The 25,832-nt window shown below is 48.5% G+C and overlaps 1 protein-coding gene across 1 annotated transcript in view; it reads right to left on the bottom strand.

Annotated features, from left to right (window-relative positions):
• Nucleotides 1–228: 228 nt before the first annotated feature.
• The window catches only part of SARDH (sarcosine dehydrogenase), a 101,474-nt gene continuing 75,870 nt past the window's right edge, over nucleotides 229–25,832 (bottom strand). The window contains exons 18-21 of the mRNA XM_074974029.1: nucleotides 11,528–11,690; nucleotides 8,487–8,655; nucleotides 7,716–7,851; nucleotides 229–765 (exon numbers count right to left, since the gene is read on the bottom strand). Coding sequence (XP_074830130.1) covers nucleotides 640–765; nucleotides 7,716–7,851; nucleotides 8,487–8,655; nucleotides 11,528–11,690 — 594 coding nt within the window. The 3' untranslated portion in view covers nucleotides 229–639. The remainder of the gene's footprint in view (nucleotides 766–7,715; nucleotides 7,852–8,486; nucleotides 8,656–11,527; nucleotides 11,691–25,832) is intronic.

Below are 25,832 nucleotides of genomic sequence, written 5' to 3' on the forward strand. Positions count from 1 at the left end.
CAAGCCAGCCTTCTGCCTTTGTTACTTTCATTGCATGCTTTCCCTCGACATTTTTATATATATGATATCTTCTTGCCCTCGTAGTTTCGGAGACGGTAGATCACGTGTGTCCATCCCTAACTATCATCAAAGGGTAAATGCTTACAAGAGCCCTGGGGGCTGTGAGGTGCATCGAGGGTTGGGGAGATGCTATAGATAAAAGGGTAAGGAAGGAGAGCAAAATCTTCTCCTCTCCAACAAAACCATTTATTTCCGTGGGTAGCATATGTGGCCTAGGTATGCCATACGTGTCCCAGTAGAGGAGATCTGCAAATAGTTAGTCGCGTCCCCAATACCATGTTTTTCAGCACCCCATGAGCTTTATTGTTTCCAATACAATGAAAAGAGCTGAGTCCCCAGGACAGAGCCAGAGAGAACTGTGCAGTATTCTTCAGGGTCTGAGCAGACACCATGGTGTGGTCCTATAGTGAAGATAGATTTTGGAACTTTGGAAGATGCCAAGTCATCACTGTAGCGGGGAGGTTTTACCTTCACGAGTCTGGACAGTCAGCTGTTAATATCCACCTCCCTCCCTCAGCCTGTCACCAGCACAGGTGCGTGGTTCACTCTCCAACCACCGTCCCGAGTGCTCACTCTCTCTCAATAGATCCCCTTCACTCTCTTGTTCTCTGGATCGAATGGTGACTTGGTATGGGCTGTGGCAGGATAGGTAGCTCCCATCCTCTCCAGCATGTATTCACCACTCTTCACAAACTCCAGGGAGACCTGCAGTGGGGACAGGACAGAGACATTGATATATGGGCTCCTCCACATTTCTCTCCCACTTAAACAAGCGAGGCAGCGTTTCACGGTCATGCCCCAGAACATTACTGTGCTGCGATAGTGTGTTTGGAGGCTTGCTATCAACTCCTGTGTGGAAGGCCAGGAGTGCTAAGAGGATTGGGCTGTGCCACCTTTTGCTTCTAAGTTGCTGGTTCAACTCCAGTCTGGATTGATAATGTCCAAAAGCCATTATTGTCTCTCACCTGTTAGGTGGTAAGAGTTGGTGATCTCAACCCAGGTCTCCATGCCAGAACTGCTGGTTGTCTGCCTAGCAGTTACAGCAGAAGGGTCAGGGAGCCATGGGGAACGGACATTCCTCTCAAGGTGTAGTGTGGAAGAAGCTGGAAGTGCCTAGGCTACGGACACAGGACTAGAGGAGTGATTTCTTTTGCCAGATCTGGTGCTGCTCGCATTCCTTCCCAGAGAGCTCCAAAAGGGAAGGAATGTAGATTTTAAAAGCACCAGGTCTTTTTTCCCCACAGAATCTAAAGCAAATTGAATTTACAACCAGGCAAAACAATGAAAGTCAAATTGAGTTCCACTCCAGAGCAGCTGGGTAACCACAGAGTGTATTATGGGTATAACCTCCTGGAGACAAACCTATTAGAAAAGCAGGTTCCCCAGCTGCTCCCCACCTGGCTGGATTGCATTGAACACGAGGAGAGAACATGCATAACCCCCGCACTGGAGATCCTGGTGTGGACGAGGGCCACTTGCCTGGCCCGGCACTGGCTGATGTAACGAGACACTTGTGTTATGTTTGTTGTATCTGTTCGGAAGCATTTCCTGTTGGGTTTGAAAATCCCTAGCGGTGGTGTGCACTAGCCAACCAAAGGGCAACAGACCCCGCAGTGCACGTTACTTTACCTAGGGGCGCTTAGTCCTGCTAGCTCAGAGAACACTCCAGTGTTCGAGAGTTACAGCTGTAGTGCCTGGGCTGCGGCCTTGCCCTGCTGTTCACCTCCTCTGCCTCTGCAACCCCATCCGCAGTGGTGGGGTTGTCACACGAGGGTGCAGGGGGAGCCTTGATTCTCAGGTGAAGAGCTTCCGACACAAGGAAGGACACAGAGACCCAGCCAGCCACTCACTGGGTTCCATTCCTAGCATTGCTGCAGGCTCATTGTGCCGCTATGAGCTGGTCATTTCCCCTCGCTGTGCCCCAGTTTACTCATCTGTAAGACGAAGGGAACAATACTCCCTGGCAGGGAGGCATTCACAAAGCACTTTGAGATCTTTGGAGGAAAAGGTGCTATGGAGCTGCAAATTACAATTATTACATACAGACGTATAGCTGTAAATAAAGGTGGAAGATACTGGCTTGTGTGTGTACACCGCTGCCCTCCACTGGATGGAATCAGACCTGCTCCAATTTGTGTCATATGCCCTATACTGCTACAAGCTAATGGAGAGTGGAACAGCTTGCCCATTTGGAGCCAGAAGATATGGATTGTATCCTCCCTTGCATCCATGGTGTGCAGCATTGTAGCCATCGTGAAAATTCTAAGGGGCTATGGATTTATTCCAGTACACCCTGCAAATCACAGGTGCGCACAAGAGCCAGCAACACTGGCTTGTAAACTGGAACAGTTAGCACTATGCAATGCCTGCGGGTTTAACAGCATCACTAGTAAGCTGAACGAGTGGCCAGGGCAGGATGGGGCTAATGGAGTCCTAGCGACAATGACCAAGAAAAGAGAGGTTCCAGTATACATTTCCAGCTCTTGACTGGCTGGGGCAGTGCTGGAGGGGTCTTAGGTTTGCCCGGTGATCTGGGGAGGACATTGGCATGGCAGGGCCAGGAGTTATTTTTTCTCTCCTGCAGATGCCAGTCTCTAGAGGGCACACTGAGAATGGGTGTGATGGCTGGGGCTGGGGAGATGGGGAGAGCTCGCATGCTATCAAGTCTGCAGTGCCTCCAGGAGGAAGAAACTTGGACCCAGCATAGAACGCACAGCCACACCTCGCTGGTCCCGGAGCTGCAGCATGGAAAGAATCCAGCTGAAAGGTCTCCTGCCGTCCTGCTTTAGGGCAGCTGATCTGCGCTGGCATCCATCAACGTATCACGCTGCACAGCGCGCACATGCAAAACTCCCCGCTTCCTCCTGCAGTGGCAATTACCATGGAAATCAGGCAGGAGTTATCCTACCGAGCAGAGGGATAAAGGCTATACGTTAACATCTGCTCAGTGAACTATGCCTTTCTGCAGGAGGCCTTCGAGCTGGTGCCGCCGACTGAAGTCAGCGCTTGCCGCACAATGGAAGCTGACAAGGTTGGGGGCCTGTAAAGAGAGACCACCTGTATGAAGTGCCTTGCTGATTGCCAGGCCTGATCGCTTTAATTGGGGGTTAATGTCACCTGAAAAGGCCCTCGAGGAGAAGAGGGGGCAGGAGTCTTTTTGAAAATGACTTTGCTGGTGCTGCCAAATGAAGCAATTCTTTATGGTGTGTGGTTGAATGGGGAGAGCGGAGCAACCGGGCTGCCTGGTGGGTTCTAGCTCAATGCTTGTTTGTCTCTCCAGGTCTTTATGCACAGGAGGGGCCAGTCCTCTCCTCACATACACCCCGGCCGCCTCGTGGGCTTCACTAAAGATCCCTACTTTAGTTTCAGGGAGGAATGAGAAGGCTCATGGTGATGGTGGGAAGAGAAGAGGAGTGAGAAGTTACAGGCAGGAGAAAACCGAATGAAAGAGGAAGAAAAGGAAGCCAAGCTAAGTGAACAGAGCATTTATTGTAGAGATGGGCCAAAGTGGAATCATTTATCAGAATCCCGGCGGCTGAATGCCGTCTGGATCCAAACCGTGGCTAGCTTAGGTTCTGGCTGCATGTGCCTTTCCCAAGGTGCTTGAGGGGTCAACTCAACAGCACTGGGCAAAGTGGCTCCGAGCTCTGGCATGCAGATGTACTCTGCTTTCTCTTCCACTCACTTTTCCCTACACTGGGAGGAGAACTGGCTGTTAAAGGGAAACAACTTGCCCAAAGACTAATTTCTCCCTACTGTCACTCACATCTTCTTGTCAACTGTCTGTAATGAGCCACTCTCTTACCACTTCAAAAGTTATTTTTCCTCCCTTGGTATCCTGCTGTTAATTGATTTATCTCGTTACACTGACCTCACACTTGGTAAAGCAACCCCCCATCCTTTCATGTATTTATACCTGCTCCTGTATTTTCACTCCTTGCATCTGGTGAAGTGGGTTCTAACCCACGAAAGCTTATGTCCAAATAAATTTGTTAGTCTCTAAGGTGCTACAAGGACTCCTCATTATTTTTGCTGATACAGACTAACACGGCTGCCACTCTGAAACTTGCCCAAGGCAGCTCTCCAGGAAGCCTGCACAGACTCAAGACCTGACAAAGAGGCAGCGATACATCACTTCTACGAGAAATAAGCAGCTCCTGAGACTCTTACCAGCTTCAAACCTGAGGCTTAACTCACACCCACTTGAGAGTTTAGCACAAGCTTTATCGACTTTGGCCTCGGAAAACTGATATTTTCCTATGATGTTTATTGTTGGTGCTGTAATAATTTGCAACTTCTGCCTGGGGTGAAAAGTCCCCCATTGCCAGCAGCAATGGTGAAAATTAGCACCAGACGAACTGATGACTTTTTGCAAAACTTCTTGTATAGTCACCAGAGCCTATTTCTCAGGCTCCTTCCCCGCTGTACCGACAGCTGCTGCTAAGTGAGTTTGTTTGACCAGACATATTTAGGCATTGTGAGAGCTTGTCATAATATGATGTGTTGAAATATCACCGTGTGGCATCAAAGTGTCATCATGTCATGATGCCTGGAAGCAAGGAGAACGGGTTGGAGGCCTATTACTACATTTTCATTATAACAGGCTCAAAAGTAGAATGGTCCAGTGGGCAGATTGTTTGCTATGACTCAGGAGACATGGGTTCAATTCCCTTCTCCACCAGAGAATTGCTGTATGACCATAGGCAAGTTTACTAGCCTCTTTGTGTCTCAGGTTCCCATCTGTAAAATGGGGATAATAGCACTGCCATGCCTGTCAGGGTGATGTGAGGATAACTGCATTAAAGGTGTGAGGTGTGAACTACAATAGCAGGGGCTGTATAAGCCTTTCCTTACATAGATACTAACGAGAAAAAAAGGGGAGTCAAATTCTGTTCTCACCAACATAGCTCTCCTGCCTTTGATAACACTGGCAAGTGATGACGCATTGTTGCAATTCACATTCTAGCTTGAACCTGACTTCAACAGGGTGCTGGAATGTAATGGAGAGCAGCTTGATATTTTTTAGAATAATTTTCATTTCACTAACGGGCCCCTTCTTGAAAAGTGCAAGTCTTTGGGAATCCTTTATCTCAACCGAGGCTTAGTTTGGCGTCCTTAAACACAACTCAAGCAGACGTGTTTGTTCCATATGTCTTCCACAGTCAGCTCTGTCCCTAAGTGCCTGGCTGGAATACCCAATGCGGCACTTTTCCCCATTCTCCACTACGGTTGCTCTGCCTGTCTGCCCAGAATTGTGCAATATGGTTTCACACCAATATTGCAGACTCCAATGTAATGAGATAAAAAGCAAACAAACGCCTTCTGGGGCAGCTTTCTAATCTCTGATTCACCACTTCTGGTCCCTCTCTCTGTTGGAAGCATTCACACTCCTTTTAATGCTGTCTCTCTGTCAAGGTCAACAGTGTCTGGGTAGGAGGAAGGAGCAGACCTGAACAGCAGCAATGTGTATTAACTCTACACATCTCCCACAACTAAGCCATTCCCTCTGGTTGCCCCATCTACACTGTATTCATTGTAAAGCTACAGCCCAGGGCCTTTAAAATTCCACCTCTGCTACAGGGGATTTGGCTGGAGAACACTGAGTTCCTGTGTAAAAGAAACTTCCTTTCCACAGAATAGGTGGAATGCAAAGACTCAAGGAATGTATTTTAACTCTGGGCTTCTAACAGGTACCTGGAACCATGTTCCTAAGTTTTTTCCCCCCCTACTTTCTCCTCTACTAGTGGCAACCCAGCAAAAGGCAATGCCTCATCAGGATCCCCCTCTAATTCACAGGGAACACAATGATTGCAAAGGGCAGAGCACACTGAGAGAACGGAGCTGTGATTTTTCCGTAGAGATATGATCCCACATTATTTGCTCTCTCTCTCTCTCTCTCTCTCTCTCTCTCACACACACACACACACACAAACACACACAGAGTCATCAGCTCGTGGGGCTCAACCATCAGGCATGAAGCAGAGTGTCAGAATTCTTTTCCCCTAACCCTTTTGATGTCAAGGCTCCATCTGCTCCAGGTGCCTGTCACATTATGAGATGCCGGGAGAGTGAATGGATGGGGCTGGAAAACTCCCTGTCATCAGCAACAAGAGTCTGTTCACTGCACCAGGCTGCCCTCTTCTAGGCTCAGGAGGGAAGGAAGGAAGGATACTCCTTGATGAGAAACAATAGGCAGGGGAAAGATATTGTTTTGGGAATAGGAAAGCAACTAACTGGACCATAAAATCGCACGGCTCAGGAGCCCAGCACTGTCGTTGCCACAGGATGAAAAATCAAGGTGATCTAAAACCAACCAGCAATTTATGAGCTTTTTTTTTGCCTGCTCTGTGTATGAGGTTAAGTTGGTTCCTGGGGATTTTATCTTTAGTTCTCCCCCCCAAAACGCCCTCATATAAGTGTAATTATCTCTCTGTCTATAGCACATGGGTTAATTAGAGTCCCCCTCCCCCATGAGGCCATTCAGATTAAGTGCCTGATGTGTTCCTATTAGACACAAGTTCCTAGGATCAAATTAGAGCGAATACATTGTTGCAGTTAATGTTCTAGCTTGCACCTGTGAGTGAGTCTGGAGACGGAGCTGTGCAAAAGAACAGCATGGGAGTCACTAGAGAGAAAGCTGTTCGTTGCTAAACTGCTGCAATCTCTCACTCTTTGGAATCTCTTCGCTCTGGTTATATAAGATAAGAACTTTGTGAAAAGACACGAGGGGACCTTGCAATCCTTCAGTCCCCAGATTAGTGTTTGCGCTCTCTCTTTAAAGATTAGTGTGTGTATGAGGTTTTAAATAAAATCAATGTTACGCTCTCTCCCTCTGCAAATCTTCTGACTCAGAGAATGAAACACAGCATTCTCCACACATGGATGTGAATTCTCCCTGCATAATTCTGCCCCTCCCTGTTTGTCTGTAGTTGTGTCTTTCTGCTTCCCCTCCCTACATCCTGCACTCTTCCAGCACTGTCAACCTCAACACACCGTTTGTCCGAGTCTCCAGGACTCCTCCTTCCAAGCTGCTCCATACACCCAAAACATGTTTCTTGAGCTAGGTTACTACTCTCTCTATATTCATGCGCCCCCTGAAGACCCATCTCTCCCCAGACACTGAGAACTAGAGCAATGCCAGTAACAGATATTTTGGATCACTGACCCTTCCAAAAAATCTAAAATCATTTCAATTCAACCTGCCATGGACATTTTTTGTAATTTTCAGTGAACCAAAAAGGTTGGAAAAAATTAGTTTTGGGTCAAATGAAACATTTTATTCACCCTGAAACGAAACATTGTTTCTTTCTTTCTTTTTTTTTTTTTAAACTTTAAACATGTTTTAAAAATAAAACTGAAGTAAACGTTGAAAAGAAAAGTGATTTCAAATCAAAATATTGAAATGTTTTGTTTTGAAATGGTCAGAATGATGCATTTAGATTTTTGGGAGGGGATTTATTTTCTAATGAGACAACTTGGTGACTTTGCAACTAATTCCTAGAGTCACAGAATCGTAGGGCTAGAAGGGACTGCAAGCTCAGCCACCCTGCAGCCATTTGGATGTAGTTCTAGGTATAGCGATGTGTAATTTGGGGCTGCTTACACAGCTTGACATGACATGGGGGCCCGGGAGGCACCATGTTTCCTATACTCACTGGTCCTCCATCAGGGTTCCGGATGTACCCGTAGGCAATGGTTTTGTTGATGGCAAAGCCAAAATCCGCCCTCCGGATGTGCCCGACCACTTTGCCGTTTCTCCAGATGGCCTCCAGTCCAAACATAGGCACCTTCCTGCAGGACCAGAGCAGAGCAGACCTTTAGCAGACAGCAGCTCAGCAGGGCAGTTCCCTGCCATTCTTGGGGTTTTACCCAGCGGAGTTGTTAGAGAAAATCAAGGGGTTAAAGGTGCTGACCACAGGAACACATTGTGCAGGTAGGCAGGCTCTGTGCTAGCTTCCTAAACAGTACTCTGCCAATACATCTCCCACCCCCTGTTATTCCAGTCCTGGGCTTCCACACAAAGCCTTGCACCAGTCTCCTAACCTCCGGCACTCCACTATTCCAGGCTGTAACCTACACAGCTCTGCCAGTGCATGTTAACCCTGACATGTTACCCCACGGATTACATTCCTCGGCCACACACACAGCTCTGACAGTGTGCCTCAGTCCTGACTTGCAAAATCCCCTGCTATTTTGGTTGGAACCAGATAACCCCACCCATCTTCACACGGTAGAAGTTTGATCAGATAAAACAAGAGCAGAGGAAATGGCAGAGGGAGTTTGTGGCTGAGCTCCGAGTTGGTGTGTGGGGCAGAATCTTCTTTCTGGTTAAAGTTGGATCACACGTCCCAGGGTGACTGTTGTATTTAATACACCCAGGCAGAGCTCACGGATACACAGCCCAGCCCAGGGGTGGTCGTACTTACTCATCAATGGTGAAGCAGACCAGGCGCCGGTGGACTCCCGTTGCTTTCTGTGTCTCCAGAGCTTCCCGTCCAAGGAAGGGAATGCTGGACTTGAGTTTACAAGTGAAGGCCAGGCCTGCTTCTAGGGGGGTGTCGTCAGGACGCAGATCCGCGTGCCAGTGCCTGTACCCTGCAGAGAAAGACAGAACCATCACGGGTCTCCCTGTCTGTTCCTGCCTTTCTCCCCAGTTACAACAAGGCCTGGGAGAGCCAGGGTGAGGAGAACGAAGCACTTGAACCCCCAAGTGCTCGGTCCGGCCCTGCTCCACCCTTGGCTAGTTCAGGGCCAGTGAGATGAAAAGCAGCTCCTCTGTCACACTCCTCTCTTGCTGCAGCATTCCCCCCTGCAGCTTCAGGAGAAGGCAGCACCCCGTCGGTCCCAATCCTCTGGTGCTCCATTCTTGCACTGGGCCTGGGAATGGAGGAGGAACAGCCAAAGGTGGCTTGAGACATCTCTGGCCTCACTGAATTCTTGGAGCCTGCCTGGACCCCGGAGTAAGTTAGAGCAACCACAGGGTTGCTCCAAGTTACAGTCACGCTGCTGATGGCTCCCTGATGGCTGTGAGCAGCTGGGAATAGCTGGAACTCAGTGTGCTCCAACCACGTTCTCACTTCTTCGAAGAGTGCCCCAGAACACCCCCCCATCCACCTCCACTCAGGAACTGCAGGGTTATTTACATGTGGTTATTTACACTCTTCTCCCCCATGAAAAACATCTCCCACCCACCACAAAACCTGCCTTCCCCCCCACAGAGTACTTCCCAGACTCCACTCCCTCTGGAGTATTTTACCCCCCTCACATTCACCAGCCCTCGTCAGGAGTACCTCACCCCTCCTGGGGAGCACCTCGTCTCCATCAGCCCTAAAAGAAACACAAGGCTCTAGTAGAACTGGTTGAAATGTTTCCATCAAGAAGCGATGTGGGGGGGTAGAAACATCTTTTTTGTCAAAATGGACATTTTCACAGGACATTGCCATTTTCCACAATTATTTTTATGGGGTGGGTGTTGATTTTCCAGCTCAAACCTGACATTTTTTAACAAAGACAAAGCTTTTTTTTTTTTTTAAACACAAAAACTAAACATGTGGGTAAATTCCCCATTTCTTGAGCACCTCTAGGCACTAGGTCATTCATCAAGGGCAATGGATGAATCTACAGGTTGGCAGGCCCAGGATGGAAAAGCCCTTGGAGCTCGACGGGTTTCTCTGAATTCTTCGGCCATCTGCAAAGCTGGGCCGGAAGTCTCCTAGGTAGGGGCTTGCTCTGGAGATTTCAGCTACTTACTGCTTTCCATTTGGCCAGAAAATGGCCTCTAGGGGGGTATTTTGGTGCCTCTGGTCCGCGGCCTGGGGCAGGAAGTGCAGAGGCAGAAAAACGATGCGGGATGGGGAAGGAAACTGGGTGCTTTTTTAAACATCCCTCTGATTTTATTCAGATGGGCTCCTCCAACCCTACAGCCAGCCTTGGTTTTAGCTCTTGGAGTCAAGCAGGGACACTTTGTGCCACTCAAACAGCCGCAGGAGGAATGAGCAGCAGGGGAGGACGTTGGGAACAAAACTGGAGGGCTCAGGGGAAAGCAGAGAAAACAACTCCATTCCAGTGGAGGGTAATGAATAAACCCACCGAACACACTGGCTATCAGGCACCAGCAAAGCAAGAAACATCAATATCCTCTGTGTGTGGGTGTAGGGTTGGGTGTGGGTGTGGGTGTTCACGTGCGTGAAGGGAGGCTGGAGAGTCACAGAAAAGACACCTGAGCATGAGGTGGAAATACTGGATAGGCCTATTAGCCTGGGCGCCCTATTCCTCACTGCTGATGGGATGTTGGAGGCGCTTAGGGTTAAGTTAGAGGTCTGGGACTCCGCAGAACGGAGCTCAATTGCTAGCTCTGCTACAGGTTCTCTGTGTGTGCCACCCTGGGTGCAACACTTCCTCTCTCTGTGCCTCTCCTCTGGGAAATGGCGTGGCTCTCTCCCTCCCGGGCAAGGGGGCAGTGAGGCTAAATCCATGAACGTCTAGGAGGACTTGGAGACTGGGGCGAGGAGGGAGGTACAAGGAGCTGGAGATGAGTGACCCGTACGGAGTCAATGGGCGTTGCTTGTTTCCTGTGAGGGAAGAATGGCCCACTTGAGTTTTTCGTGTTCCTTTTTCCTAGTGTAAATCCCCAAAGTCTAACAGGTTTTTAACCCATTTTGGAGGTGACCAGGGAGCTAGAACTCCATGGAACTTAATCCTGACTCAGATTAAAGTTCTCCTGAAGGCAGATGACCCTTCCTCAGAGAGAGAAAAGGGTTTCTCCTTTCCCAAAGCCTCACTTTGTGCCAGGAGATTTTTAGTGGACTCACCTAAGGAGGGTTCAATCCATCTAGGAGCATCAATCTCTCAAAGTGACTCATTCTAACAATCCTTTCCCTCAGGCCCTTTCTGTTTTAACGGCTAAATGCTAAGAGAAGAGGCCACTGAAATAACCCCACACATCCCTCCTCCCTTTGTTTTTGGTCCTTAACTGATGACAGGCCAGTAAGCTTAGTTAAAACATTCACCCTCAATACAAGACCAATGTTTAGGGAGAACTCAGTGAGGAGCTGGGTCACCCGAGCCGCATGGTCCACTCCTAGTTATCAACCCTTTACAGTGGGGTGCACTGTCCTGTCCCTGAAGCTGGAAAACCCCTGGCCATGGATGGGGGAATAAAGTTACCTGGCTTCTCCCTGGATCACTGTGCAAAGTGTTGGGGGCAGCTGGATCTCCCTGAAGGAGACGGGTGTGATGGGGTTGGGGAGTTTGGAAGGAGTTCTGGCTATGCATCTGAATTCCTGGGAGTGTTATTTGAACCAAGCCCAAACTCAAACTTTCCAAGGCCTGCCCAAGACAAAGGCAGAGGGACAGATGGCAGGAAGTCCACCATCTTTCTTTGCTTGCCTCATGTGCATTGTCCCCACCAGGTGACAGCAGAGCAACACATGCTAGTACAGGTGAAAAGCAAGTTCGCCTGAGAAACCTTTCTCAATGCTGAGGGAGTCGATGGCTCTGTACCCGGCGTTGGTAATGCCGTGCCCGGCACCTGCCTTCATCACAGCCCGGTAAACCCGCACACAGTCCTGCTTGGGCACATGGAGCTCCCAGCCCATCTCACCCACAAACGACAGCCTCATGGCTCGTACCTGTGAAACACAAAAGATCAAAATCATTGGCCTTGTTGTTTCCTTTTATTCAAGGACTCTAGAGTGGGGCAGTGCGGTCCAGGGGATAGGTCCAGGGCTGAGAATCAGAATACCTGGTTCTATTTGCAGCTCTGCCAGTGACCTGCTGTGTATATGGATGAGTCATTTACTATTCTGTGCCTCAGTTGTCTCATCTGTACAATGTCACTTACCCTCCTTTGAGATGGCCAGGTGAAAAGAGCTAAGTAGTGTATCGATCACTTCTTGTGAAAGTCTTTGGACAGCACTCTCTTGGGATCAGTCCTATTTATATAAAACCTGTTTCCTCTCATCTCTTTATTCTTCCTAATTCTTTATTACTGGAGACATTTGGGTGAAACAAGTATCTTTCTTTCTATATCTTTTGTTCATCAGCTCCTAATGCTTATTGTTCCTGGAAGACACGATCTTTGGATCATGAGGCCACAACTGACCACTGAACAAATGATGAGCTCAGACCTTAAATCTTTCGTTGTATTCCCTCCAAACCAGTCAATCTACAACACACAAAGCATATTCATCAAATGACAGATTTGCTATTACAATCAAAACATTTTCTGCTGTATCACCTTTGGCTGTTGACCAAATCCTATTCTATAAGCTAAGCAAGGCTGGGTCTGTCCTGTTGGATAGGAATATTCATCAACAAACAGTTCTGCTGTAGCCTTCAGTGTGGGGCTTTGTGCCCATCTAACGGCTAATCTATATAACAAGAAAGAGCCTACTACAGCTGCCAGCTGAGGGAGTCACTCCTTAAATGCTAGAGCAGGGGTGGGCAAACTATGGCCCGGGGCCACATCCGGCCCTTCAGACGTTTTAATCAAGCCCTCGAGCTCCTGCTGGGGAGCAGGGTCGGGGGCTTGCCCCGCTCCGCGCAGCTCCTAGAAGCAGCAACACATTCCCACTCTCGCTCCTACATGTGGGGCAGCCAAAGGGCTCTGCACATTGCCCCCGCCCCAAGCACTGCCCCTGCAGCTCCCATTGGCCAGCAAATGGGACCAATGGGAGCTGCAGGGGCGACGCCTGGGGAAGGGGACAGTGTGCAGAGCTGCCTGGCCGCACCTCTGTGTAGGAGGCAGAGGGGGGACTCATAGACTCATAGATATTAAGGTCAGAAGGGACCATTATGATCATCTAGTCTGACCTCCTGCACAAGACATGCTGCTGCTTCCAAAAGGTGCTTGAAGTAAGCACTGCCTGGAGTCTGCACCCCTCACCCCTTCCCACGCCCCAACCCCTTGCCCCAGCCCTAATTCTCCTCCTGCCCTCCAAACCCCTTGGTCCCACCCTTCTTCATCCCGGAGCCCGCACCCCCAGCCAGAGCCCTCACCCGCACCCCTGCCCCTGCCTGGAACCCCCTCCTGCACTCTGAACTCCTCATTTCCGGCCCCACCCCAGAACCTGCACCCCCATCTGGAGCCCTCACCCACCACCTGTATCTCAACCTCCAATTTCACGAGCATTCATGGCCCACGATACAATTTCCACACCCAGATGTGGCCCTTGGGCCAAAAGGTTTGCCCACCCGTGCTAGAGGCTTATAGTGAAGTCCTAGTTTCAAATCCTACTGGTGTGTTGGCTATTCAGTATTGGAGGCACTTTTCCACACTGAGGAAGTCCTGAAGCAACCATCCAGCGAGGTCTTTGGGGAAGCCGTGCTTCTGGAGGAACCATGTAGCAGAGGAGCTGTAAAAGTAAAGTTCTCCTGGCCCCTACAAACTCCATGGCTCGCCATGCCAGATGAAACCAGAAGAAAGGTGCTGAGAAATGTAAGCCATATGCATGTGTCCAAACAGTCTGGACATGTTTTCGGTGCTACGAAACAAGGTTTATTTTTGTCCGGGATCTGTTGCTTTGCAGGCAGGATGGGGGAGTTTCCTTTCCTCACTTTCAGCGCCACAAGCAATTTAGAGAGAAATGTCAGGAGGATCCTGGCACCAAGCCTTGCATGGAGAATCAATTTAACGTAAGATCAGTCACCTAACAGTGCTCCTGCTTGAGGAGGGAGTGTGCATTTGGTACAGGGACTCAAGGGTAGCCAAGGTAATTCCCCCTGCAGGTCAGGAACACGGCAACCAAGGCAACCAAGATTATTCAGAAAGGTCAATTTTTAGGCCAGTTTTGCTGTCAAATTATTTTGACTGCCTCTCCCTTTCTTTGGCTCATGCATTTCAAAGGGCATTTCTGTTATTTATGTGTAGCCCTGGGGACGGTGCATGGAAAGGGCAGCCTTTGAACAAGCCTTGTCTTTTCTAACAGCAATTTGTTTTCCACGTGTTCCCCACTCTGTACAAGCTCCTTAATCAGCCACCCAGAAAGAGATTAAAGCCTGATGCATGCAGCTGCATGGCAACTAAGGTCTAGTGCGCCAGGCACAGGGCTTTGAGTCAGGACCCTTACGTTCAATTTGCCACTGGACAAGTTATACCGACTCTCCGTGCCTCAGTTTACCCATCCGTATAACTGGGCTGATTATTCCTTACTTACCAATTTGTAATGTGATTTGTGACCTGTGGAGGAAAAGCACTGGACAAGCATAAAGGGACCAGCAAATCGACAAAGCTCCATGCTACCCCCATTTTACAGATGGGTAAACTGAGGCATAGAGAAGTGAACTGCTCTGCCCACGGACAAACAGTGAGCTCGTGGGACTGTGATGAATTGAACCCAGGAGTCCTGACTCCTAGCCCTATCCTTCTATGGACCTACATCCATTTACACTAGCTGATGATCAGTCTTGAAGCATTATTTTTGTTGCCAAAATTAGCTCGATGAGAGGAAATGCTGTGACTTCACCAGAACTATGCAAAGGAAAACAGCAAAGATGTTTACTAAGTTACACTGGTGAATGTAGGAGGTGGTTTGTCTTTTCCTTCCCCTTTCCTCCCGCCTCCTCCCCATTTTGTGCAAAACATGAAACAGGCAGATCCTGCTCTCTCCATATCCAGCTTACAGCCGGGGTTTATTAGCTTGGGTTCTCTCTGTCTCAGAGGTGCTGGAACTTGGTTCTACATGTGCAGGGCTGTAAGAACGGCCCCTGTCTCCAGCCCAGCTGCACTTCCCCCTTAGGACTGAGATGGGCTTGCATGTGACTCTCAACAATATCCCACTTACTGGCTGTTGAGCCCTCAGACAGCTTGTTAGGCTGTGTTCCCAAAACTTTCCAGGGTGGCTGTGGCCAGACCCAGACTGGACACCTTCCCCCAGTCTTTCCCCTTTAATCTTAGCTGTGTTGCTCTTCAGTTACTAAATTTCGTTTCAATCCTTTCTTCCACCAGGCATCCCAGTATGTACTCCACCCCCACCTGCCCAGGAGGCTGAGCCAATGCAGATTCATTCTTTGTCCTGCATGGTCTTTGTTTCACCCAGCCATTCTAAGGGCACCTGACTAGCCCTAAAGCCCCTCTGCTGGGAGACCAGGCCTATGCATGGCCTGCCCTGCATGATGGCAGGCTGGCTAGTGTGCTCCCACAGGGCTGGGGCCAATGTCACCCCATCAGCTGGCCTCAAGGGGCCTGAAACAACTCCCATCAAAATCAACGGCAAGACCCCCTCTTGACTTCATCCTCCCCACTAATGCATCCTCATTGAACTCCAGAGAGTCTATGGACAAGCTCTCCATTCTCTGCGGCGTTCTTTTATTCAACGGGACATGCCAGAGCTGTAAGATTTTGACCCAGATCCAAACCGCACCAAAGTTCTGATGCATTTGGATCCGTGGCTCAGGCTCTTGTAACAAGTTGCCCATCGTATGAGTGGGCAGGCAGCCCTGTGCTCAGAACAGTGTGCTCCTTGCGTCTCCTCTAAGGGGTTGGGGGTGGATAATGTGCTGATTTTGTTTTCCACCTTTCTGACCCACTTTGCAACCCTAATGGAAGTGAAAATGTATTATTCCATTTCAGAGACCTCAGCGAGCGAAAGGGTCCCAGCAAAGACAGGGAGGGAGAAGCAAACAGAATGATGGTGGGGAAATGCAAACACAAAACCAAATGCGCTGCCAGAATGACGAGGGCTTGATTCCTTTAAGAAATACTCATTGACGGGGGCTAACTCAAAGGCCCCTGAAGATAAGGATAAGTTCAAGGGCCTGTGTGCTTTAAAATGAGCTGGAGCCCTGTGGACTGCTCCCTAAGAACATCTTCTATGTGGGAATCTTCAACTGCTTTGCAGCACCCCTGGGGAGTCAGGACGTGCTATCTCCATTGTGCAGATGAAAATACAGAGGTCAGGCGACTTCCCCAAAGTTACATGGTGACTAGCACTGGAACATGGAACTCCTAGGCACTAAGCAATCATAGATCATTGAAATGTAGGGCTAGAAGGGGCCACAAGAAGTCACCAAGTCCAGCCCCCTGCGCTGAGGCAGGACCAAGTATACCTAGACCATGCCTGACAGGTGTTTAGTTAACCTGGTCTTAAAAAGGATAGGGATTCCACAACCTGTTTTTGCTAATATCCAACCTAACTCTCTCTTGCTGCAAAATAAGCAGCTCTGAGAGCAGACACCTGGTTTCCTTTCACTGGCCTCTGCTCCCATGCTCTTTCGCAAGGCTGGATACTGTTCCAATGGACACTTGTTTACCCTTGGTGCTTAGATACACCTGCAACCCTTAAACAGCATTTGCCAGCTGCCTAAGTTGATGGGAAAACATGACTTCAGCAGTTGCAGCAGAGGGAAGACTGAATGCTGAGGAAATGTCACCTAGATTTCTCGGGTGAGATTGGAATGTTTTGCGGCAATCTCTGTCCCATGGTGACAGATGAATCCTAGAAATAGGATAATACAGACGGACATGCATGGGACTAGACCGACACACACACACACAGATGTGTATGAGGCCAGACAGGCACGCAGACGTGTCTGGGGCTAGACAGACAGACAACTTAAAGTAACCCTGGGAAAGTCAGCATCAAGGGAACACATCAGGATGCTGCGTCAAGAACAACCAAGGGAGAACTGTACTGTACTTCTGCAGTGAAGCAAGCACAGCTATGCTGCATAGGGAGGGACTTGTAGACTCTCAGAGCCTGACTGCAGGGAAAGCTTTGGGGCCTCACAGAAGACACTGATCTTGCCGTGGGTGCCACCTGGTGTTGCCCAGTCCTCTTAGCCTATCAGGCTCAGGACTAGCCTAGATCCCCTTTCAACCCCTTTTATTACAACGCCTGGAATAAGCACACAGCTGCCTGACTTCTCTTTCATCAGTTGGGTATGAAACACTCACGGCCCTCCCTAGACGCTCCACAATGGTGCAGAGAAGTAAAGCTTTCTGGTGAGCAGTTCCTCTGCCCTCCCAGTCCCCTGGGTTCTACACCAGACTGCATCAGCACTCTGCAAACTTTACTGAAGTCTCCTTAATCGTTAACAGCAGCATGAGCCTCTGGCTGTGCTCCAGCATCTGGATAGGTTTGGCCCATGGTGCAGACTTGAGCTAAAAGCATCTCAGGCCAAATGCAGGGAGAAGTTCATGCATTGGAAGGGAAGAGGCAGCCTGCCACAGAGGGGGTGAGGGTAGTTTTCGTAGTCATGCAGTGGATTTGGGGGAAAGGGAGTTCAAAAGCCCACGGGCACTAGAGGAAACTTGGATTTTGGACCAGGAGACTTAGCCATGCAGAGGGACTGATTCTGCACTCACTGGGAGACTTACCATCCAATTTCCTGGGAGGAAGAAAAGGCCCCTGAAAAGGACATTAAGGGTGAGCAGGGAGGTTGAGCCATATCTCTATCAGAATGCAGTGCCCGGACGCTGTTTTCCTTATTGATTTTAAAGGAGAACAAGATAGAACGAGGGGTTCTGTAGAGGTCAACCAGCAGGCTCCTGCCCTGCGAGCTGCCTCAGCTCCCTGAATACTCTGCTAGATCATGAAGGGAAGAGGGGGGGGAGGGATTCTATGACAACAGAGACACACCTATGGAGGTGAAGGTCAGTGGGAGGGCAAACAGAGGAGATTTAGACAATTCCATCCACCCATCAGTTTCATCGAGATAGGGGAGCCATCCTCACTTCCTGTCATAAACAGCTGCATAATGCTGTGGCGAGCTCTTGCTTCCGCCCCAGAGATAAAGGTCATTGAAATGCAGCTATTTCCCCAGGGTCTGAACCTAAGAGGTTCCTAGATCTTGTTGACTTCAACGCCTATCGACTTCAGCATGAGCTTAAGGCATTTGCTGAGCACCTCCCAGGGGAAGCTCAGCATCTGGCATGATCCATCCCAAAGCACATTGGGAACCTGCTGTATTAATGCGAGATACTCTGAATACTACACAAAGTACATCAGAACAGCTGAAATCAGAGCAAATACCACTGGAAAGCCGCCTGGAGAGCAGAAAGGGCAGCGTCTTCAAAAAGCCAGGTCTGTCCAGGCCCAAACTTTTGAATATAACAGACAAAGAGATGCAACAATGGAGGCTGTGCGGAGACTCCTAAAAATCAGGTGCATTGTAGCTAGATATTGTTTTAATTCACAGAGCACCATGATACCGTTTGTAAGTCACCCTGGATTAACTTAGAACTCTTCCAGCCTGCTTCCTTTTACAGACTCCAAAACACTCCACTGCCTGGGTACAGCACCTTCCAAAGGACTCCTAAAGCACCTGGCGGCATGTTGTGCCAAAGTAGATCTTGCACCCTAGCAGGAGAACAATTATTCATGGTCCAGCAGCTTCTGCTGTGTGCTCCGTTTCACACTTGTGTTCTTACTCACAGACTTTTATCTACTCAGTGTTCAGTCAACTTGTCTTAATAAGGAATTAAATGTATTAAACTCGACACAGGGCCCTGTATTCTTAGAAAAGTATGCTTCTCGAACTAAAATGGTACACCACCACTATGTAATTCACTAGCTAGTCAGCAGAGCATGGAGACCTGAGGTCAAATACAATTTAAATTCTTGAAGAGGAAGAATGATCTAGTGATTAAGGTGATGGGTAGGACTCAGAAGATCTGGGTTCAAGTTTTAGTTAAGAACATAAGAACAGCCATAGCGGGTCAGATCAAAGGTCCATCTAGCCCAGTATCCTGTCTTCTGACAGTGGCCAATGCCAGGTGCCCCAGAGGGAATGAACAGAACAGGGAATCATTAAGTGATCCATCCCCTGCCACCCATTCCCAGCTTCTGGTAAACAGAGGCTAGGGACATCATTCCTGCCTATCCTAGCTAATAGCCATTGATGGACCTATCCTCCATGAATGTATCTAGTTCTTTTTTGAACCCTCCCTGTATGATCTTGGGCAAGTCACCTCAGCTCTCTGTGCCTCAGATCCCCAAACATAAATTGAGGACAGTTGTTCTGCAATGTAGACTGTAAGCTCTTTCAATCGCGGACCATCTCTTCCTATTTATATGTACAGCACCTAAAACAACAGGCCCTCAATCTTAGTTAGTGCCTCTACCTGCTATTGCAATAGAAATAATAATAAATCAAGGTTTCAGAGTAGCAGCCATGTTAGTCTGTATCCGCAAAAAGAAAAGGAGGACTTGTGGCACCTGAGAGACTAACAAATTTATTTGAGCATAAGCTTTCGTGAGCTTCATGCATCCGATGAAGTGAGCTGTAGCTCACGAAAGCTTATGCTCAAATAAATTTGTTAGTCTCTAACGGGCCACAGGTCCTCCTTTTCTTTTTATAATAAATTAAGTTACTGTGAGTTTTTCATCTTCTTAACCCAGTCCCTAGTGATCCCTTACTTACATCACAAAAGCACTGTGCAGTTGGACCCCACTCAGCCTAACCGGCAGGTGTCGCTCCAAACCAAGTTCAGGATCAGAACAGTGGGAGGTGCAGTGCATCATGACAGAGGTGCATGGGCAGAGTTGGATGGGAAATCCAGGAAAAGGGTAGAAGTGCAGTTGAGAGGCAGAGCTGACTGGGACCTCAGTACTGGGATAGTAGCGGTGTTTCCCTGGCCAGAGAGAAGGTCAACAGGCAGAGCTGTTGAGGGACCCAGGCCTGGTGGAACTGTCACAGGTCAAGGTAGAGGACAATTTGGCATGTGTTCTGAGGTCCTTCAGGGTGCTCTGAAGGTCAAGATGAAGGCATGCTGGCATATCTGTGAAGGGTTGGAATGACAGCCTCCGCTGTTCCTGATCGCAGCTGGTGCTACTTGGTTGCACGAGCGCTAAAATTTACCATACAACACTGTGACATCCTGGCCCCCCAGTATTCACCACTGCCATGAGGATATGTTTTGTAAAAAGGATGCCTTGTGAAGTACCATTCTAAAAGTCTTGATCTGCTAGACAGTCATATCTCGTGGAATTGTCGGTGCTATCATCGTCTGTGAAGTTTGGCTGTGTGTGTGCTACTGAAACCTGTCATGAGGGTGAAAACACCCACAAGCAGCCTTTCAGGTAGAACAGTAAAAAGGCCAAACAATGTGAATGGCTTATTGAGGAAATGCACACAAGCACCAGGATTACCCCAGGAACTGTGTACAACAGAAACCTCTCAGAGATAGCACTACACCATGGGAACTGTTGGATTGGATCCAGGTCACAGTAAAAGAGAGGTCACAGCAAAAGAGCTTTCCAGCAAGTGGGAAGAAGATATAAAAGGGGGACAATGACATCATGATGGTACCTGACTCTCCCTCCAACTACACGCCTGGAAACACCTTTGGGGCAAGGATGGAACTGTGGGAAGTGATGGTCCAAGGCTAGAAGGATTTTTAACCTGTTTATGAAAACCTGGGAAAGCCAAGGCAACTTGTGCCTTAAGAATCTGCCAGCCTGTTTATCACTCAGAGTGAGAATTTGCTAATTCATATCCTGCCTATTTAGTGGGTTAAGCTCAGTTTGCGGGTTTGTTTATTTACTAAGGTAATCTGCTTTGATCTGTTTGCTATCACTTATAACCACTTAAAATCTATCTTTTGAACTTAATACACTTGTTTTTGTTTTCTCTGAAACCAGTTTGTGGAATTCATAACTGCGGGGGGAGGGAGGGGCAAAAGCTGTGCATATCATCCTCCATTTTGAGGGAGGGGGAGAATTTGATGAGCTTATGCTGTACAGTTCCCTGTGCGGCGCAAGACAGTATAATTTTGGGGTTACACTACAGCGGGGAGTGCGTGCCTTAGCAATTGGGAGGTGGCTTAGCTGAGCCATCCCATGCAGAGTTGATCTCAGCAGCTGTGTGAAGCTGCAGCTGGGTGTGTCCCTATTGGTGTGTATGCTGGTGAAAGAGCAAGCTTGGAGAGCTTGGCAATTTCACATAGCACCACAGGGTGAAAGGGAGCCCAGGCTGGTGGGTCAGGCAGGCTCAGTGGTACCCCAGTTCCAAGTGGCACCCTGGGGGGAACCCATCACAAACACATTTAAAAAATACCAGGCAGAGGCTTTATAAACTTCAGATTATTCACAGCCTCGAGTCCCATCAAACCTCTGGAATACGACACACTTACAATTAGCAACACAATGGGGCATCTTACTAATACATGCAGCATGACAACCCTTCATGACGGCTTCAAGGAAAGGAGCTGTCAGTGGCGCGCACCTGAGCTGGTTCTGGAGATGACAATTTAACATGATGCATGTGGTAATCTAGATTAGGAGGATGAAATATTCATGGGTCGTAAGGGAAACCAATTATTCAAATGTGGCTTTTGAGGGGGGAAGCGATATCGAGGCGGGGAGAGGTGGTTACCAGCTTCCCCTGAATGATGTGCCCAACTACAGAGTCCCCAGGCACATGGACGAACTGTAACAGTACTAATGACTTTAAAAACCAACTAACAATCCCCTAAAACTCCTCTCACGTTCCCCCAAATAACACTTCAACCAGCCAAAGCTCCAGCAAACACCTGGGATAAGCCAGACATGAAGAAGAGCTCTGTGTAGCTCAAAAGCTTGTCTCTTTCACCAACAGAAGTTGGTCCAATAAATGATATTACATCACCCGTCTTGTCCCATCAGGCTGTGCACCATGCCCTGAAAAGTCAACTGGGTCTGTCTACACTGCAACCAGAGGTGCGACTGCAGCCAATGTAGACACAGCTGAGCTAGCTTTGATCTAGCTAGCTCCAATAACTGTAGCAGTGAAGCCACGGCAGCATGCATTAGCCGCTTGAGTATATACCCGGGCGGGCGAGTATATGCAGTATATACATTGAGGGTCCCGGGTGGGCGAGTTTGTACGGCCCATGCTGCCGCAACTTCACTGCTCAAGTACCTGAGCCAGCCAGATCAAAGCTAACTCGGGTATGTCTGCGAATCCCGCAGGCACATCTCCGATTGCAGTGTAGACACACCCGTTACGTTGGATCAGCAGAGAAAGGGAATTTGAGTCCCCTCTGCTGAGACCATTCTGGACCCCTGGCCTTCGGCATTTAAATCTAGATACTGTACTGTTTCCTCTTCTGCAACAATGGCCACGGGCCTGGCAGTATAGCCAGGAGTCAAGCCAAAGACTCTCTGGTAAGAATACTAAATGAAGGGCATCAGCATTAACAGGTTTTAGCCAGCAAACTACGGCCATGTCTCTGCTGTTCGCACAGCTCCGGAGTGCCAAAAGCAAAGCACCACTTTCAAGAGATCCAGTGTTGTGTGCATCTTGCTTCACATTGACTCAGCCAAAATTAGCACAAAATTAAACGTTGTGTGAGGAAGCCTTTTGTTATGCAGACCTGCTCCAGCCAGCAAAGGTGTCACGGTCACTGCCAAATGCGGCTTTTGAGGGCGGAAGCGATGTCGAGGCGGGGAAGCGATATTGATATCCGTTTACCAGCTGCATCATCACTCAGGAGGAGTGAAAATACCAGCTTTTCCTCTTGTGGTCCCCAATGAGACAAGTGAAATTTCCTAATTCTGCTCAGGCCCAATGGTAGGATGCATGTTTGCACGGGATGAGCATTAACCAGACTCCTAAAGGAGCTTTCTGCTTTTCATTTTTTGCTTCCTCCTTTCAAATTAACTTCACTTTAGGAGGTTTGGAGTGTCAGTACCTTTGGAAAACGTTGGATACCTTTGTTACCTTAAGTGGAGGACTGACTGGAACAGAACCATCCCTGCAGCAGGGATGAATTTGGCATATTTTGCAAAGCTCTATTTTGATAGTGAGTTAAAGATGCCCTGGGATGCTGGGCTTTTAGTTTTTTGTTGAAAGCTTTTGTAGGAACAAAAAAAAATAATTTCCCAACCAGCTCTACTTAAAAGAAATGAAAGAGAATCGATGCATTCATCCTGAATATATTCTGCCATTCCTCTAAGACTTACGCAGCAATTGGGAGCCGCCTTGCAGCAAAATCTATTGCAGGTGCAGACTTCATACAGGTTGGACACAGAGGTGAACTACAGGTACAAACTGTATCGTTTTCATAAGAGATTAACTCACTTTCCTGCAAGATGGTGGGTCGCAGCTTTGAAAAAGAAACAAAACACTATTTCAGACAGGAGGATGTGTCTGCAACAGTGAGATCTGCTTGAAATGATTGAAGAATCTCTCACCCTTTGTGTCTTGTCTATGTAGATTATACCGGGCAGAGGCTGTCTCTTGCTGTGCGTTTGCACAGCACCTAGTACAATGGGGCCCTGATTTCAAATGGGGCCTTTACCCACTGCCGCAAAACAGTAATAATAGTTATCCAGAACAGGCGAGGATAAGCGAGTGAGACCTTGGGTCTTGAGCACTCCACATGCAGCGTTACAATCCCAAGCATGACGTGGTTGAAAGGTCTCCTGAAGACATGAAAGGGCATTTAGAAAAGAACTGGTCAACTTTGGGACATCCCCACTGGCTTGGGTGGAATGGCCCTAAAGGAAATGAAAGCAGAATTTGACCCACAGTCTATTATAAAAATACATTGTTGTCATTCCCCTAATTATGATGTTTACTCCTTCCTTAATTTTACATTCCCTGTGGCCACATCAGGGAAGGCAGGGAGAAGAGCAAAGGGTACCTGAATACCTACTGCACTTTTCCTGTTTTAACTCATAAACCTGTTGGCTAAATATTAGGATGAATTTATGCAATCTACAGAGAGTTTGCACCAGTGGGCTACGTGGTAGGCAAAGCAAAGCATCTGGCTAGTCCTATAGAAATGCTGCAAAGGGGAATGAGTATACTCTGCATCTCATTCGGGGCTCAGAGGAACCCCGGCTTTATACTCCTCAGCCCTGGTGCTTGGGTCACCCAGGGGAGAGTTAATCAGTTATCAGAATTTGCCAGGAAAACTGACTTCTCCTGCCCCTTAATTATGCCAATTAAGATCAATTGCGTTTAGATCTTGATAAAAACCAGTTGTTATTTTACTAATTCACCTCAGGACACTTAATTATTACTTCAAACAGCCACTACTACTCTCTAAACCCAACACATTAAGGCTGCCAAACTTCCACGGCTGCTGAATGGAGAAGACCCAAGTTTGAAGAACCTGGATGGCTGGACTGTTTAATGATGAAATCCAGGCGCAGTCCCACCTAAAGGAAACATTCAGATTCCTTTACAAAGCCTGTCTGTTCTCTCCCCAGCTCACATATCCTGAGAGGGTAAGGCCTTGTCTACACTGGCAAGTTTCTGCAGTATAACTCCCAAGGTGTACACACCGCCAAGCCACTTCGCGCACAGAAACTGCGCAGTTGTAGTGCTGTAAAAAAACCACCCCGATCAGAGGTGTAGCTTTCTGCACCAGGGCTAGAGCGCCACGGTGCCAGTGTAGACACCCTGGTTGATTACAGCGCTGTGATTGGCCTCCGGGAGGTGTCCCACAATGCCCGTTCTCGCCTCTCTGGTCATCGGTTTGCACTCTACTGCCCCGCCCTCAGGTGACCAACTGTCAGCCCCCACCCCGTAAATTCCTTGGGAATTTTGAAAGTCCCTGTCCTGTTTGCTCGGTGATGCGTGCAGTGGTCTCAGCGCATCTTTCCAGGTGGCCACGCCTGCTCCACGCACCAGGCGATCCCCCACTTAGAGCAATGCCAAGCTGCTGGACCTCACCAGCATTTCGGGAGAGGAGGCAGTCCAGTCCCAGCTGCGCTCCAGCCGTAGGAATTATGATACCTACAGACAGATTTCACGATGCATGACAGGAAGGAGCCGTGACCGATTCAGACCAATCTCCTCAGTGCCATATTCCTTTATATTAGCTATCCACCAAAATCAGTCAGTGAAAATGGGTGCATCTCAAACCTGAATAGCAGCACCTGTGGAGCCCCCTGAGGGAAAGAGAGAGACTGACTTTTTGTTCTATGTTTGTACAGCACCTAGCACATTAGGGTCCTGGCCTGTGACTTGGGCTCCTTGGTGCTACCTCAATACAAATAATAATCCTACCTCCTTATCCTTCTTTCAGGCAAGCTATTGACATGAGCATATTGTTAGCTCTTAAACAAACAGCAATCATAATACTATATTCAAATGGCTCGGCACCTCCCCCTCCCCCCCCTTTCCCATGCGCTAAAGGCATGTCTAAAATAAAAACCCTACGAGTTTGAAAGTGGCATTTAATAATGCTTTTAGGTGCCTTAACATGAGCAACAATAGAACTGGGGTGTGTGTGGGGGGGGAAGAAACACAAAAGGTATTGTGAATTTATTTTGAGCTTCCTTACAATAGAACAGCACTCACCAAGCCTGCCTGCCTTTAACCATTGTCTTGGAAGTGCAATGAAACATGAAGGTTGGAAATCTCTTTTGAGGCTTGGGAACACTCAGGCTATGGAAAAGCTTTTCGCTCCATACAAATGTGTCACCTAATTAGAGAACAGCAAGAGATCAAGGCACTGTAGCCAGCTGCAGTATTAATCACGGCAGGAGACGCTTTGGGCATTGACAGCCAACTCCATGGTTCATTTATCCTGCTGGGGGATGCCGTATTGCTGGCTTTGGGAACACGATATACTTTCCATACAAGAGCAATTTCCTCCTGAGAAAAGCTTAGCCCGTCCCGTCCCTTTAAATCACTTGGTATAACTACAGCTGGGGGAACATTCGGGTCCCTGCCTGAGTGCTGAAGCAATGTGTCATGCAAACCATGCAGCCAGCCCAAGGGTCGGGGTGGCACTAATTGGTTTCAGACAGTCTGTGGATCTGACCAGCTGATATACATCCTTGGGCTGTATACATGCACACATGCCCGCAGCAAGAGCGTGTGCATGTGTGTAGGGC

This window comes from Natator depressus, chromosome 16, assembly GCF_965152275.1.
Source record: "Natator depressus isolate rNatDep1 chromosome 16, rNatDep2.hap1, whole genome shotgun sequence".
Lineage (NCBI taxonomy): Eukaryota > Metazoa > Chordata > Testudines > Cheloniidae > Natator > Natator depressus.